Source organism: Microtus oregoni, unplaced genomic scaffold, assembly GCF_018167655.1.
Source record: "Microtus oregoni isolate MIOR12 unplaced genomic scaffold, Mior012 000015F_ref0000493, whole genome shotgun sequence".
In the NCBI taxonomy this organism is placed as follows: Eukaryota; Metazoa; Chordata; class Mammalia; order Rodentia; family Cricetidae; genus Microtus; species Microtus oregoni.
This window is the reverse complement of record NW_024543074.1, coordinates 15,435,400-15,450,542: the sequence shown is the minus strand read 5'-3', so window position 1 is coordinate 15,450,542 and position 15,143 is coordinate 15,435,400. Positions and strand designations below refer to the sequence as shown.

General features: G+C 44.1%; 1 protein-coding gene and 1 non-coding gene across 2 annotated transcripts; one reads left to right on the top strand and one right to left on the bottom strand.

Moving 5' to 3' along the window:
• The first annotated feature begins 1,001 nt into the window (after positions 1-1,001).
• LOC121457225 lies at positions 1,002-1,192 on the top strand. Its single transcript, XR_005975717.1, has one exon. It is a non-coding gene; the product is annotated as a U2 spliceosomal RNA (small nuclear RNA).
• Positions 1,193-4,913: 3,721 nt separating this feature from the next.
• Positions 4,914-14,354, bottom strand: Slfn14 (schlafen family member 14). The gene is made up of 5 exons (XM_041663934.1): positions 14,322-14,354; positions 11,161-12,227; positions 9,324-9,455; positions 7,999-8,713; positions 4,914-5,715 (listed from the first exon to the last, which is right to left on the bottom strand). The coding sequence occupies exons 2-5, from the start codon at positions 12,185-12,187 to the stop codon at positions 4,914-4,916; spliced, it is 2,676 nt and encodes an 891-aa protein (XP_041519868.1). The 5' UTR covers positions 12,188-12,227; positions 14,322-14,354.
• Positions 14,355-15,143: the final 789 nt, after the last annotated feature.

The following is a 15,143-nucleotide window of genomic DNA, read 5'->3' as shown; positions in this document are numbered from 1 at the left end:
CACACATTTTAATCGCTTAGACATATCCTTTCACTGGGAGCCTGGACCAGCCTGGATCACTGGGTCCTCTTCTGGACCAGCCTACGGAGAAGTTGATTACAGATCTGCGCCATAAAATCTAACCCAATATGAGTTTTGGTAAAAGGAACTGTGCCGGGTGTGGCGGGCATGGTGACAGAGCCAGATCGATCTCTGAGTTTGATGCCTGCCTGGTCGACATTGCAAGTTCTGAAACAGCAACGGCTACACAGCGGCTATCTCAAACTATAAAAGAAATGAACCTGGTGTTGGGCCAGGATGGCATGGGAAGCTCACCAAAAGTTCCAGATCAGTCTGGACTTCATCTGTTAGAGACTGCATAAAATAAGACTTAAATAAGACTTAAAGGGGAGGAATTGGGGGGGGGGGGGGCGGCACGTAACAAGCCAGAGCAACAGTTACAGCAAAAGAGCCGAAATTCCAAGCGCCCATCCAAGGCTCAGTCCACCCTTGAGCAGATCAGAAAGTCTCTTCCCTAGGTCCACACTCAGGGAGGTACCGACCCCTCCGCTCAGTCAGGAATGTCAGTCATCTCGGGGAGAGACGCGATGCATAAGGGACTAGATATAAGAGGAGGAGTGGGTGGGTGGGGGAGGGAACCTCTTTTTGGTAGTTGTTGTCAAGTCTGTGTCCGGAAATTGTGAAAATCCTGGGAAAACCGCTGGCATCAGTCTGTAGGTCCATCAGACACTCCTGCAGCACCGTGACCGAAAGCGCGATGGGCGGGACATGCAAATGAAGACATGACCCAGTTTCCTGGGAACTCTGGGAACGAAAAGTGCAAGGAAAAAATCTCGCCCTTCCTTGGATTTTCACGAGCTTTTTACAGAGTAAAAGTCGTGTTCACGATAGAGCAAGAGAGTTCGTGCCTGGTGAGTGTTTGTTGGTGCGACCGTGTTTGTGACCGTGAAGTAAAGGTGGGTGTGCCTGTTAGTGGAGCAAGAGTCTGGCTTGGCGTCGTTATCGCTTCTCGGCCTTTTGGCTAAGATCAAGTGTAGTATCTGTTCTTATCAGTTTAATATCTGATACGTCCTCTATCCGAGGACAATATATTAAATGGATTTTTGGAAATAGGAGTTGGAATAGGAGCTTGCTCCGTCCACTCCACGCATCGACCTGGTATTGCAGTACTTCCAGGAACGGTGCACCCCCTCGGGGGAATGTCTGCGGTCTAACAACAGAATGATTTTTGCTTTCTACAGCTTGAGGATTTTAATTAAGCTTTCTATTGTAGTTTCTCTAATCTATGCATCTGTCCATTTATATTCACTGCGGTGCTATTCCCAGAAGCTGAAGTGTGAATGTCCTCTCTTTTTCCCACCTCTTTGCAGGAGGGTAAGGAATTAGATTCTTTCTTGCATCTGCAGTTTTTCAGTTGTCTTTAATTCAAATAATTTTGTCAAACAAGCATAAATTTGGGTAGTTTATGTACATAGCCACTGTCTAGTAACTTTTGCTTACCTGTACCAATTATAATTGTCACCTGTGGCATCTTCTCACAGTGACCCGTGCTTCTATCTTATGTTGCTCTGTGGCCAAGTCCCCTACAGTGCTGGAGCTCTCACCTTGCCCTAGTTTTAAGACCTTCATGAAGTGAAGTGCTAACCCACAGGCCTGAGCTCAGGCTGCAGGAAACCAGCCTTGCCAGTCCCTCCCTGCTCAAAGGCACCAAGGACCTGCTTGCTGTGCCTAGGCTGTGACCTGGAAGATGCTTTGTCTGCCGTGGGTGAGACTTCAGAGTGGGAAGGGGCTGTGGAACATCAGCCCCAGCAGGCACCAAGAGGAGTGTGCCTGTGATTACAACTCAGCAAAAGCATATCTGCCAGTGTGCTAGCACTGGAAATGAAAGAGCAAAATTGAGTAACAATCGGGGGCGTTGTGAAAATGAGGATGAGGGTTTTGTGTTTGTTTTTTGATTTGTGTGTGTGTTCCGCTATAATAGTACACTTTTATAGAAAATATACTACTACACTTTTCCTAAATCATCTGAACAAAATTTAGAATAAGCTAGGCTTGGTGGTGTAGGCCTGTTATCCTAGCTACTCCCCGGGCTGAGGCAGGAGGATGACGGGTTGAACATCAGCCTGGGTAACTTAATGAGACCTAGTCTCAAAATATAAAATAAAACCCAGTCTGGGGTTATAGCTTCATGATAGAGTCCATAGCACATGAGAGGCTGGTACTAAAGGTGTATGCCACCATGCTTGGCTAAAAATTATTTTTAAAATCCCATTCGTGAACGGGGTCATCTTTTCTTTTCCCTGAAACTGTACTTATGCAACATCAAGGTTAAGTGATCCATGCTTCTACTACAATTCTGGTTCATAGGCTTTCCAGTGGAGGGGGACTACCAAATGCATCTCTCCCTTGGCAGCGTCCATAGAATCTTCTAACACTGCAAGAGCCAGTCAACAAGGACAAGGCTCTGAGGCCAGTTCCAGATCATTTCCTCCAAGTCCTGTGTCACAAGGGTGTGACTTCTTCAGAGATAGGGTCTTCCTTCCAAATTCTGGGAGTCAACCAAGTGCAGCAGCAATAGACTATGTTGTTGTGTTTGGGGGTCCACTTGGACTACAAGTCAAGAGAACTCATGTGTCTCATACATGGTACTGGAGGCTTTGTTAGTTCATGGCTCTTTTGGGGAGCATTGTCACCCCAAATGTCGTAACTTCTTTAAACTATACATCTGTGTATACACATACACATATATATTACATGTAATTTTAGGTAAGCATAAAATCATGGGGTCTATATGTCTTAGGAAACATTCTTAGTGTTATTTCTTGCCCTATCTGTATTGCTCACCTTCCCCCTCCCTGGTTAAAGCCCCACCCCCGTTTTCTGCTTCATAGCACTGTGCCAATCTAGAGCTCCCCTGAATTGCTCCCTTTTTACTTTCCTGCTTTCTGTGGTTACTCATGTCTAAAGATTCTGAGCTAAGGACCACAGATGAGAGAGAACATGTGGCATTTGTCTTTCTGGGTTTGGATTACTTCACTTGGCATATGATCTACTTCTATCCGTTTACCTACAAAATTCATGACTTCATTTTTCTTTGCGGCTGAGTGGAGTTCCTTTGTGTGCATATCCCTTTTCATTAATCATTCAGTTTTGAAGGTCATTTAGGTTGTTTCCTAGCTGTTGTGAATACAGAGGAAATGGGCATGGCTGAGCGTGTTCACAGTGGAGTAATCATGATGTCAACGAGCATGCCTGAGCGTGCTCACTGTGGAGTGTGATGTCAACGAGCATGCCTGAGCGTGCTCATCATGGGGTGTGATGTCAACGAGCATGCCTGAGCGTGCTCATCATGGGGTGTGATGTCAATGAGCGTGTCTGAGCATGTTCACAGTGGAGTGTGATGTCAACGAGCGTGTCTGAGCGTGTCCACAGTGGAGTGTGATGTCAACGAGCGTGTCTGAGCATGTTCACTGTGGAGTGTGATGTCAACAAGCATGCCTGAGCATGCTCATCATGGAGTGTGATGTCAACGAGCGTGTCTGAGCATGTTCACAGTGGAGTGTGATGTCAAGTCCTTTGAGACTATGCCCCAGGCATATTTCGCTGGTAGACTTATTTTTAGCTATTTGAGAAGTCTCCACAATGATTTCCAGAGTAGCTATACCAGTTTTCAATATCTAGCTCTACTGTTAGGATATGCAAAGGGAAGAAATAAAGATGGATGTGAAGTATTAGGCACAGTAACACTGTAGCAACGCTTTGCAAAAAATTAAATGGAAGAAGCAGCCATATAGAACAGAAAGTTAATTGCAGAACTTGCAATGTGTGTAACATATCTTAAAGGAAGAGGAATAAACAAAAATGGGAAAAAAAAGTACACCGGATCAAGAGATGTTTAGGAGTTTTTTTATTTTTCTTTTTCCATTTCTCAAGCTGATATGATCATATTCCGTTGCCCTCTTTTAACAATGTTTTAGGAGCTTCACACCACAAGCAACTCTTTATCTTCGTTGTTTTATTACACTAATTGCATTATCTGTCATATTAAGGGAGAAAAGAGGAGAGAGAGAGAGAGAGAGAGAGAGAGAGAGAGAGAGAACAGCTGGCCACTAGATCTAGGCTGTCCCTTTAGCTGTTCTTACTGTAAGGCTCTGCTCACATCACTTAGCTTCCTATGTTCTTGATGAATGTATAAATTAGCCCACTGATTATCACAGTGTACACTCTAAACGAACGGAGTGGCACTTTCACTCACGTTTTTGTCTGCTGTGACCTTGGTTAACAGAGTCAACCCCAAGAGACTACTCTGCACTTTGTGAGGAAAGGAAATCAAGTTTGCACCTGTGAAGCTGGAGCCCCAGAGACGGTCTGAGATGCTAATCTAGGTGCTGCTCTCAAGACACTCAGTCCAAGTCTAAAGGATATCCGACCATCACTCCCAACATGGCTACAAGCCTGGAGTGCATAGACACGCTGGGAGATGGAAGCATGATCCAGGATGGGGCCAGCACCATAGAAAGCCTTGGAAACTCATTCCATTTAAAGGCTGCAGGAACTCCCCAGAGCAGGGAATTTCATAAGATTTGTTTTCTATTTTAGGATCTTTGGATGACAGAATAAGAATTGAATTGACTTAGGAAGATTGGAGGCAGGGAATCATACTTATCTTGTCACTGTCCAGGAAAGAGAAGTAGACTGAACAAAGGGCACAGCCATCACTAGCAGAGTGACACAGCCCTCCACAAAAGAAAAAAAAAAAGGCTGCAACTCCAGGCCATAGCGATGTGCCTTCATTTCTCCACTTGTAATATTAAAAAGGAAGTAGCTACCACCCATCTCCCATCTGGGAGGAGAGATTGCTCTTGTTCGACTTCCTGTGTTTATTACAATAGTCACCAGGACGCTGTCCTCCTTTAGTACAGCAAGTAGAGATGTGTAACGGCTTTCGAGGCAAAGCAGAGCTTATGGGCCCCCTCTGACTGCGCGCCTTCGGGACTAAGCCCAAACACAATCTTCCTTACCATGCCTGAAAACTGCTGAACACTGTCTAAAACAATGCCATCACTACAAACGTCAGCAGCGGTGCAGAATGCAACCTCCATTGCTCTGTGAGCCATCGCTCTGCGCAATGCTGCCTTATACTGTTTTCTGTCTTCCTCTCTCCTGTACAGAACTGCAACATCTGTGGGCAGATAGCCATCGTGGAACAGGCTGTGACATTTCTCTGCCACATAGTCAGCCATCTCTTCTAGTGTCAGGTTAGCCTTGATCTCGCACACACCAGGCAGAACCTGGGCACACATCGCCTCCTTGTAGGGAGCCTCCTGGAGCATGACCAGCATGTCTGGAGATGCGTTGGAGGGAGGATTTTCTCGGATCCTCTTCATTTCTTCTTTTATGATGTTTGCTATTTCCACAGCACAGTGGATCTCAGTGATCACTTTCCGAGGAAACTGAGCAGAAGGAGCAGGAAGGCCACTAACATCTGCAGGGTGGGTTTGGAAAGGATCCAGAAAAAGCCAGAGGGTCCCATGGTGAAGGCTTTCGCTTGAAGCCCCCTTCACTCTTGGATGGGTGATGCTCTTAGCCTTCTTGTACCAGTCACCGTGTCTCCTACAGAAATCCTCAGGCTCATCCACCACTATGTGTTTAATCTTTGGGAACTCTTCTGTCATGAAGGTCCTCTGGGTCACAACTTGGCAAGCAACTTGTCGGCTGTAACCATAAAAGAGAAAACATGGTTTCAGGCATTTAGACAAATATAACAAAAGCTTTCCTTACACTTTGGATTGGAAATAGAGGTTCATTCTTCTTCGCAGATCGATTCACTAATAGAGGTAGCACAATAAAACCTCTCTACTTCCAAGGTACCCAAAAGATAGAATACAGTTTGGGGATTTTTTCAGTTAAATCTTCATGTGAAATTTTACTATGAAGTAGTTGGACAGTCAGGTGGTTTGTGCCTATAATCCCATCACTCAGGAGGCTGGGGATCCTGAGTCCAAGGACAGCCTGGACTACATAATGACTATAGGCCAACCTAGCCTGCATAGCAATACTTGATCTTAAAAAAAAAAGAAGTTAGGAAATCTTGCTGTTTCTACTGGTCCAGTTGTGATACTTGGCAGAAGACAAGATCGCTACAGTTAAAGGAAATCTCAAAAGTAACTCATGCCTGTTCCTACTTCTTTAACGTGTCCTCTTAGGATTAGGGAACAGTCTCCTAGAGGCATATCGTAGTCCATACATGCAGAGAGGTATGTGCTAATTCAAATTCTGTGTAAAGCAAGGTCTTTTTCTTTGTTTGTCTTATAAAAATCAGAAAATCCTTTGAGTTTTTGGTAAGAAAAACACCAGTTGCTGAGTTTCTTCAAGAAGATACAGAAAGAGAGAGCGAGAGAGAGCGAGAGCGAGAGAGAGAGAGAGAGAGAGAAAGGAAGGAAGGAAGGAAAAGGAAAAGAAAACCCAAAGGGCTTCCTCTCTCCAGTCCATTTCCCTTTGTGGTACATCATAGCACGCACATATGCTGTGGTACATGGTAGCATGCTGTGGTACATGGTAGCATGCTGTGGTACATGGTAGCATGCTGTGGTACATTGTAGCATGCACATATGCTGAGCTACACAAACACCTTTCTCAGGTCTGCTGGCTTCTTGCCGTCTCTAAGGATCCAACAGGGTCGGTCCCTCATACAGGACTGAGGCTACAGTTCCTGGGGCTTTGCTCTCTGGGCCGTGACTTGTAACTACGTTCACTCTCTTCTAGCTTGCCCTCTGTGGCTCTTGAGGGAAGCATTGATTTTAAGCTGTCCCCATACCTTCCTTACATTAGGAGCTTGATAGGTATTTGACAATTGGGGTTTTAGCTGGGACATTTAAAAAAATTAGTTACAGATCTGCATTATGTTAGTCATTCCCGTAAACGTTCCAGCGTCACCATTTTCCATGTGTCCACACTCTGGCTCTACTCCAGTTAGATCTTATTTCTCACTGCCTTTGACCTGCTGTGTGCCCTTTGCCTAGAAGGCTCCTCCCCATCTCATTCACTTCTCCTACTGTTTATCGTTTGCCGATTCTTTTGATACAGGGTCTCACTGTTATAGGCCAGGCTGGCCTCAAACTCTCAGTCTCCCGAGTGCTGGCATTACAGGCATGCGCTCTCACACCTGTCTTCCTAATGATTTAGTATGGCCAAGAGTCTTCTTCTCTGGAGAGTAATTGTTGACCGACACAATAAAGAGGAAGATCTTTATTATGATACCAATAACACAGCACTTGCGTTGTTTATTTTGTAAAGTCTTCATTGTTTTTTTCTCTGACATTCTATTTAATAGCATCTAATGTAAATACTGCTCAAAAATATTTTTGAATAATTAAAACCAAAAGAAATAGTATGAATTTTCCATCTTTGCTAAACTGTGCAATGTCCAACTTATTTACTACACTGAAAGCTAGAGAACTAATGTTTTCTAAAATTACTGGTGCAGAACAACTCAAATATGTGAATATTTTATAGACAAAATTAAATTGTGTTTGCATTTAACTTCCAGCTAGATATAGTGACTAATTGTATAACCAAAACACTAACTATCCAGCAAAAAGTTACTTAAAGTAGAACAGGTTCGTTTCTACTTTTCTTAGATCTGAGGACACAGATCATGTGAACATGTTTCTACTATGAATTAGAGTCATGTTTGGGCATGGTAGTGTATCTCTTTCATCTCAGTGCTCAGGAAGCAGATGCAGGAGGATTGAGTTTAAGGAGAAAGACTGTCTCAAACAAATAAACAAATGACAAGCATCCTTAGCCTATTTGGGGTTGAATATGATAAGTCACCCGTTTTAAAGCTCAACCACGTTTGGACATCTGTGTTTACTCACGCTTCTGCTCTTACACGGTGAAAAAAAACAGTGCCAAACCTTAAACGCGAAACAAATTCCTTTTGTGCCTGTGGTGAAAGGCCTTTCCCCCCTGAAGTTTAGATGGTAAAATTCTCACATCACAAACTCCCTGAGGGAGTCATTCTCACAAACATAGAGGATCTCCTTTGGTTTGCAGTGGAACACATCCTTGATTTTCTCCGTCATCTTTATGGCTAGAGGTGTCTTCCTGGCTCCTGGAAAGCAATGGATGAACAGCTCCGGGGTTTCCCGGAGGCTCTCGGAAAGTGAGTGGCATTGCTCTTCTATCCGATGTTTGAAAAACTCACAGCCCAGCTGATGACTGAGCAGGGACCTGGAGCACAGTGGGACCACCACAAGGGCTTTCAGCACATCTTCCACTTCTGTCTGACTAGACAGTGTGTAGGATCGGGGGTAGCACACAAGGGACGGATCAGGTCTGAGCCCTCTGCTGCTCAAGCATATCTGCCTTGGAATGACGCACACTTTCCCAGCGTAGCCGCCAAGAGTTTGTAGCTGCTGCTTTAACTGAAGGGCGGTGTTGTGCACATAGTCAGAGCCTCTGTTCCAACTCGGGTCTGTTAAGATTGTGTAGAGTACCAGCGGGCTGTTGACTGCTACCAGGAGAGCATCGCACAGGACCTTCCGCTCTTTCGTTAAACCAATATCACCAGCCCAGCTTCTAGAAACTATCACAGTCCCGTGAGAACAAGGATGCATCTGTGCCTTCAGTAAGTCCTCCAGTCCGTGATGATCTGAGAACAGCTTCTTACAGAGGGATTCTGGCTGAAACTGTAGGTTTGCCTCTGTCACTGAAAAGTGAAGGAATAGAAGTTACCAAAACTTGAAAACAAAGCCAGTTCTTGCAACCTGACAGAAAAGGACAACTCTAGCCTCAGAACCATGGTTTTCCTGTTGCAAAGAGAACTAACTCCAGTACGTTCCATTTTGAAGACTAAAAGACATAGGTAGTTTGAAATCAATACAGATAGGTTGATGGAGATTGAGGACTAAGATTTAAGAATTCTCTCTCTCTCTCTCTCTCTCTCTCCCTCCTTCCTTCCCTCCCTCCTTCCCCCCCCCCCCCGTGTGTGTGTGTGTGTGTGTGTGTGTGTGTGTGTGTGTGTGTGTGTAATTATAGGACCATTATGTCTGGTATGTCTGGTAAGTCTTACATTTGAAATTCTCTAAGAAAAAAGATTTGGATTACTTGCTATCAATTCCTCCCAACTTAATTCTTTTTTCAATGCTGGGTATCACATTCAAGACCTTGCCTATGCTGGGCAAACACTCTACCACTGAGCTATGCTTTTTTGTATAAAAACAACCTTCTCAGCTGAAATGAAGAGGGAACCTGGGCTAGACTGCATAGTAAGATACTATCTCAAAAGCCAAACAAAACCAAAACAGAGACGGGCGTACCTGGAAAGAAATGGCGCTGCAGAGTCTCCTTATATTCCAGGACTTTGCTGAGACGCGTTGGCCTTCTTGGTGCAGACCAAGCTGATGAGATCTGGTGAGCACTGGGATCAGTGGTGGGCAAACTGGAAGGATCTAAGCAAGTATACAAAGTGGTCTCAGGTGAAACGAAAACTCAAAGGTGGAGGAACTTTGCAGTTGTTCTTTCTACGAGAGCCAGGTGTGAGGTGCTACTCTGTCTCACCCAGCTGTTCACGGCAGGAAAAAGAAGCTGGGAACTGCTCTGTGGCTCTCCAGGAGTGTGCCTCCCTGAGTAACTCAAACCAGTGCCATTTCTCCTGTCTCTCAGGAGGTGATGGTCCCTGAGCTTCCTTCCCACTCTAAAATCCTGATGCCAGGTCACCTGTAAGAAGAAAGGGAAGCTGCTAGATGCAGCCAAGGTCACACGAAGCACAGCTGTTACTCGAAGCTCAAGGACAGTGAGAGAAATCACAATTAAGCAAGCAGGCTGTGCACCTTGGTGGCCACCTACAGGAGCGATGGAGGAAAGGAGAAAGCCCCGCTGGCTGTAAGCAGTCCTGTGGCCAAAGAGGGCAGCACAGGCTGTAACTGGTCATTACAGTTACTTTTTTTTTTTTTGCTTTTTCGAGACAGGGTTTCTCTGTGGTTTTGGAGCCTGTCCTGGAACTAGCTCTTGTAGACCAGGCTGGTCTCGAACTCACAAAGATCCGCCTGCCTCTGCCTCCCAAGTGCTGGGATTAAAGGCGTGCGCCACCACTGCCCGGCTCATTACAGTTACTTTTAATTTCCATCCAACGAAAGAAGGAATTAAAAGGGGAAGGATCTCCCTGGAGAGATGAGGAAATAGATCAGACAAATTTAGGAAAAGACAAGGGATGATGCCATGACGTCTGTAACGACTGACGTCTGTATCCAGTGATGTAAGGTGTTCCATCAAATCAGGAGCATCTGATCCTGCAAGCAAGTAAACGAGCTTATTTTTAAGTATTTTCTGGGTTGAATAGGAAGCACCAAGCTGACTGCCAAACAAGATGTAAGGGAAGTACAACCACCAGCGGTCTTCCTCCCTTGGGGTGGTCACTACCCAGAGTATCTATCTGCTCTTGCCTCATTCCTCCCAGGGTGTAGTGCCTCATAGTTTAAGATATATGCTTCTAGATTTACTGAAATGGTTCAAATTTGTCACATACTCTCTCTCTCTCTGTCTCTCTGTCTCTCTCTGTCTGTCTGTCTCTCTCTCCCTCTCTCTCTCTCTTTCTCACACACACACACACACACACACACACACACACATACACATAGAGAGAGACAGAGACAGAGAGAATTTCCCTCCAAATACTTAGTGTAGTGTCATACTTAAATGGTGTCCTCTAAAGATTGTTTTTCCAGTGAAACTATTCCATGGACATGAGAAAAATCAGCCAACTTTTGTCAACAGGATTTTACAGCACAGAAAAGGAACTCACTAATTCATGGCTGAAGATATATGATAACTTGCCCCCAAAAGACTGAAATCCAAATTTATTTATTCCTTCCTTCCTTCTTTCCTTCCTTCCTTCTTTCCTTCCTTCCTTCTTTCCTTCCTTCCTTCTTTCCTTCCTTCCTTTCTTTCTTTTTTCTTTCTTTCTTTCAATTTCAAAGTGACTCTGAGTCTTTGGAACTAAACCCTTAGGAAAAGAACACTCTTGTGGGAGTGCTTCTGTAAACAAAAGTAGATTTCTGGTTTTTAAAGCTAAACTACATGACAGAACACCCTCAAAAAGGTGAAGAAGAGGGTTCATAGCCTCGGCGATGCCTTCCATTTTTTTTTTTTTTTTACCTGGCTGAATACCCAGCATCATGTCCACCCATTGTTGAGCCGCCAGTCTTTCGACAACATTGTCCTTCACGATCCAGGAGTCTGGGTCCTCAGCAAACACGACACAGCAGAAAGGCTCTACTTGAACCACACAGACATAACCATACAGGGCCTCTTTTTGGTAAACCTTCAAAATTTTGGCTGTGAAATTCACCTTGGGCTTTTCACGACAGAAGTGGTATGTGGGCAACTTTTCTATGCAGTTTTTAATTTCTATTTTGAGTAATTCCGGGTTCATTTTTTCTTTCTTACATCCAAACACTTCTTTGCTCTTATCATCAACCCCGATAATTACATATCCCCCTTGAGTGTTGGCAAACGCAGAGACGTAATGAGCCAGCGTCTCTTTAATCCGAGGGACAATCTTTTTGGTGGTGAACCTTTTAAACTCCACGTGTGTTGACTCTGTGAAGTTAAGCCTCTCCTTATAATTGAGTTTATCTTTTTTAAAAAATTCTGAGGCACACACCTTAATATCTTCTTCTTCCTGGATGGATCTGTTAAAGGTGCATTTCTGAGACTGCAACCTGGGGACACCTCTTTGGGCTCTAGACTCTTTCTCTTTGAGAAGCTCCAGGGCACTGTTGGCACTCAGGTTGATGGCAGAGGTCACATCTCTCTGGTATAAGTTGGAGCGTAAGCTACAAATCTTCAGCGGAAGGCTGGAGGCATCTGGGCTCCACGACTTTACAAAAATCAGGAAGTGGTGGTTCTGTTGCATATAGTCAAGGTGTTTCTGTGAACCTGACGGGAGGAGCTTTTGAAAGGAAGTTTCCAGATCCTGTCCCAGCCCATGGCACCGGTAACTATAGTTTTCGTCATTGATATCTGCTTTGATCACGCCTCCTCCAGAATTCAGCAGTGCACAGACAGCCTGGATGACACTCGAGTTCTCGTGTCTTTTCAAACAATTATTGGTCATTTTCTTCCTGTTCTCTTCTCCCAAAGTCACTTTGCCCAAATTTATGGTGATCTCAGCATAGGGCATTTTTTTTTTTTACACTCCCAGCAATAACAGAAAGGTATTCCTACAAATAACCAGGACAGAAATATTTCTGTATTAGTAAGAAGTTCAGAGGTGACAATATTTCCTCCAAGGCTCTACATTGTTGGAGATACATTTTAACATTGAATGTAATCTTTCAAAAGATATTTTAGTGGAACTGGGAATTGAACCCCCAGTTTTTCCATGCTCAGCAAATGCTCTTCTGCTGAGTTACATTCCCAGCCTTCCCCTTCACTCACCATTTTTAGCTGGGTCCCCGCTGACTCAGGCTCCTGAATAACTGGGATTACAGACCTGTTCCACTGATCCCAGCTTTGGAAATAATCCTTGATAGCATTGTTTTTTAAAAATAATTTTGCCAGGGCTAGAGAGATGGCTCAGAGGTTAAGAGCACTGACTGCTCTTCCAAAGGTCCTGAGTTCAATTCCCAGCAACCACATGGTGGCTCACAACCATCTGTAATGGGGTCTGGTGCCCTCTTCTGACCTTTAGGCATACACACAGACAGAATATTGTATACATAATAAATAAATATTTTTAAAAAATTTTTTGCCAAATAGAACTTTCAACAAGAGAAGCCATAGATTAAAAAGTGAATATTTAATAGATTTCCATAATGGGAAAAAATAAGTTGCTGAAGATTTGCAGCCCACTCCACTTAAATTTGGGATGCACCAACACTGAGTCCAGATATAAGGGGGATGGGTTAGTGCAGGAGCTAAGTGAGTAGTTAAAAGATGTGCAGAAATAGAAGCTGAAGTCAGGGGCTCTAGTCATAACTCAAAGAGGAAGCGAAGAAGCAGTGGAAAACAAAGAAAGTGGAGTCTGGATTGTGTGTGGTAGGTATTGATATAAAAATAAGCATCAAGCTAGGCATGGTAGCACACGCCTATAATCCTAGCACTCAGAAGGCTGATGTGGGTGGATGAAGAATTTGAGGCCAGACATATGGGTACACAACTGTAATCCCAACACAACTGTAATCCCATCAGGAAATGGAGGCAGGTGGGTCAGCAGCTTAAAGTCATTCTTGACTATAGAAAGTTTAGTGCCAGCCTTGACTACATGAAACCCTGTCTCCGACAGGCAAACCAAACAAAAAGTAGAGGCTGGAGAGATGGCTCAGAGGTCAAGAGCAGTGGCTGCTCTTCTGGAAGTCCTGAGTTCAATTCCCAGCAACCACATGGTGGCTCACAATCACCTTTAATGAGATCTGGTGCCCTCTTCTGGCCTGCAGGCATACTATGCAGGCAGAACACTGTATACATAATAAATAAATCTTAGAAACAACAGCAACAAAGAAACAAAAAGTATACAGCTCATAAGATTTGATATTTTATATGGTATTTTAAAAGTTTTAAAGACCTTAATTTACTCTCGAAAGAATGCCAATCAAAGCCAAATGCTGAAATTGCTTTAGTTCTTTACACTTCTTCTAAATTACGGACAGTGTGGTGTGAGGCAGAGATTCGCCTTCCCTCCTGGTTTGGCCTTGTAGTGTGGAGCCTCTAAGATTTGGGAAAGAGCCTAAGCCTTTGGAGTCTGGTTTCTAAATTGTGACCAACAACCTTTTGTTTTAAGACTAGAGAATAGCCATCTAACTTGAAAGTAGAGCTCTGAAGAAATATTTCAGAAAGGCCATTATTAACTCTAACGCAGAACATTTACTTATTAACTGAAGCAAGCGGTCTTTCTCTGTACAAGAGTGCCCGTGTGCTGTCTGCACACCGAGGTCCTGCAGAGACTGCGTGCAGTCCAGAGCAAGCTCATTCCATTTTCTGAAGTTCTATTAGAAATGGCTTCCTTATTCTCAGTTTGCTTTCCTGGTCACTTTCATGGGTGGGATCTATACAACAAACCTAACTGAGACCATCACAGTGTGTACTCTCATAACCCCAAGTCTCACGGATGTTATTTGGATGCTCACAAGTACAGGAGATGACTGAGTGTTCTGAGATTCTAGATCCAACTGAGCATCCTTCCCACAAGTTTGAGAATCTCTCACTCATTTTCCTTAACAAATATCTCCTTGACTATTACCTATACCCTACTTTCCTCCTCTCAGACCTGAACTGTGCCCAAAATACTGATGAGATTTAGAAAAACAATTCTTTACCTGGTACTCTTGTTTCCTCTGGCTGCTTCAGCTCCTCATCTGGCTCTGGGAGGAATGTTTGCTTGCTGTTGAGGGCCCTGCCGCCCTGTGATATCTGCTGGGAGGAACAGGAACTCTGCCAGACTCCTTAGCCTTCACAACACTGACCCACTGAGGAAGGGTGATAAGGACTCAAGAAGAGTCTCTGTCATGGCAGATTAGCGAGCTAAGGTCTGACCTCAGAGAATGAATCAGGTCCTTTTAGAGTAGGGAAACTTGGCAATTTTCAAATGAGCGGCCCGAGTTCAGTTCACATCTTCTGAAAGGAGGGAGCATCGCTTCCACACGAGACACAGCACCTCTTTCCTGGTTAAATCTGGTTGCAAATCTTTGCTGCAGGGTCTCCCCATGCAGCCTTGGATGGCCTAAAAGTCTCTATATAGACGAGGCTGGCCTTAGACTCACAGAGATCCTTTTGCCTTTGCCTCCATTCCATGATGCTGGCATTAAAGGTGTGTGTCACCATGTCCAGCTGTACTCACTTTAAATTAGGCTATCCTGTACACACTCATTGTGAGCATGTTAGCTTAGTTCATTATTGTCTAAAATTTCTATTGTGTTTTACTTACTTTTATCACTTTTCCTATTTTTTAAAATTTATTTATTTATTTTAGTTGTTTTTATTGAGTTACATGGTTTTTCTCTGCTCCCTTCCCTTTCTCTTTCCTCCTCTTCTACCCTCTCCCATGGTCCCCATGCTCCCAATGTACTCAGAACATCTTGTCTTTTTCTACTTCCCACGTAGATTAGATCCATATATGTCTCTCTTAGGATCCTTATTTT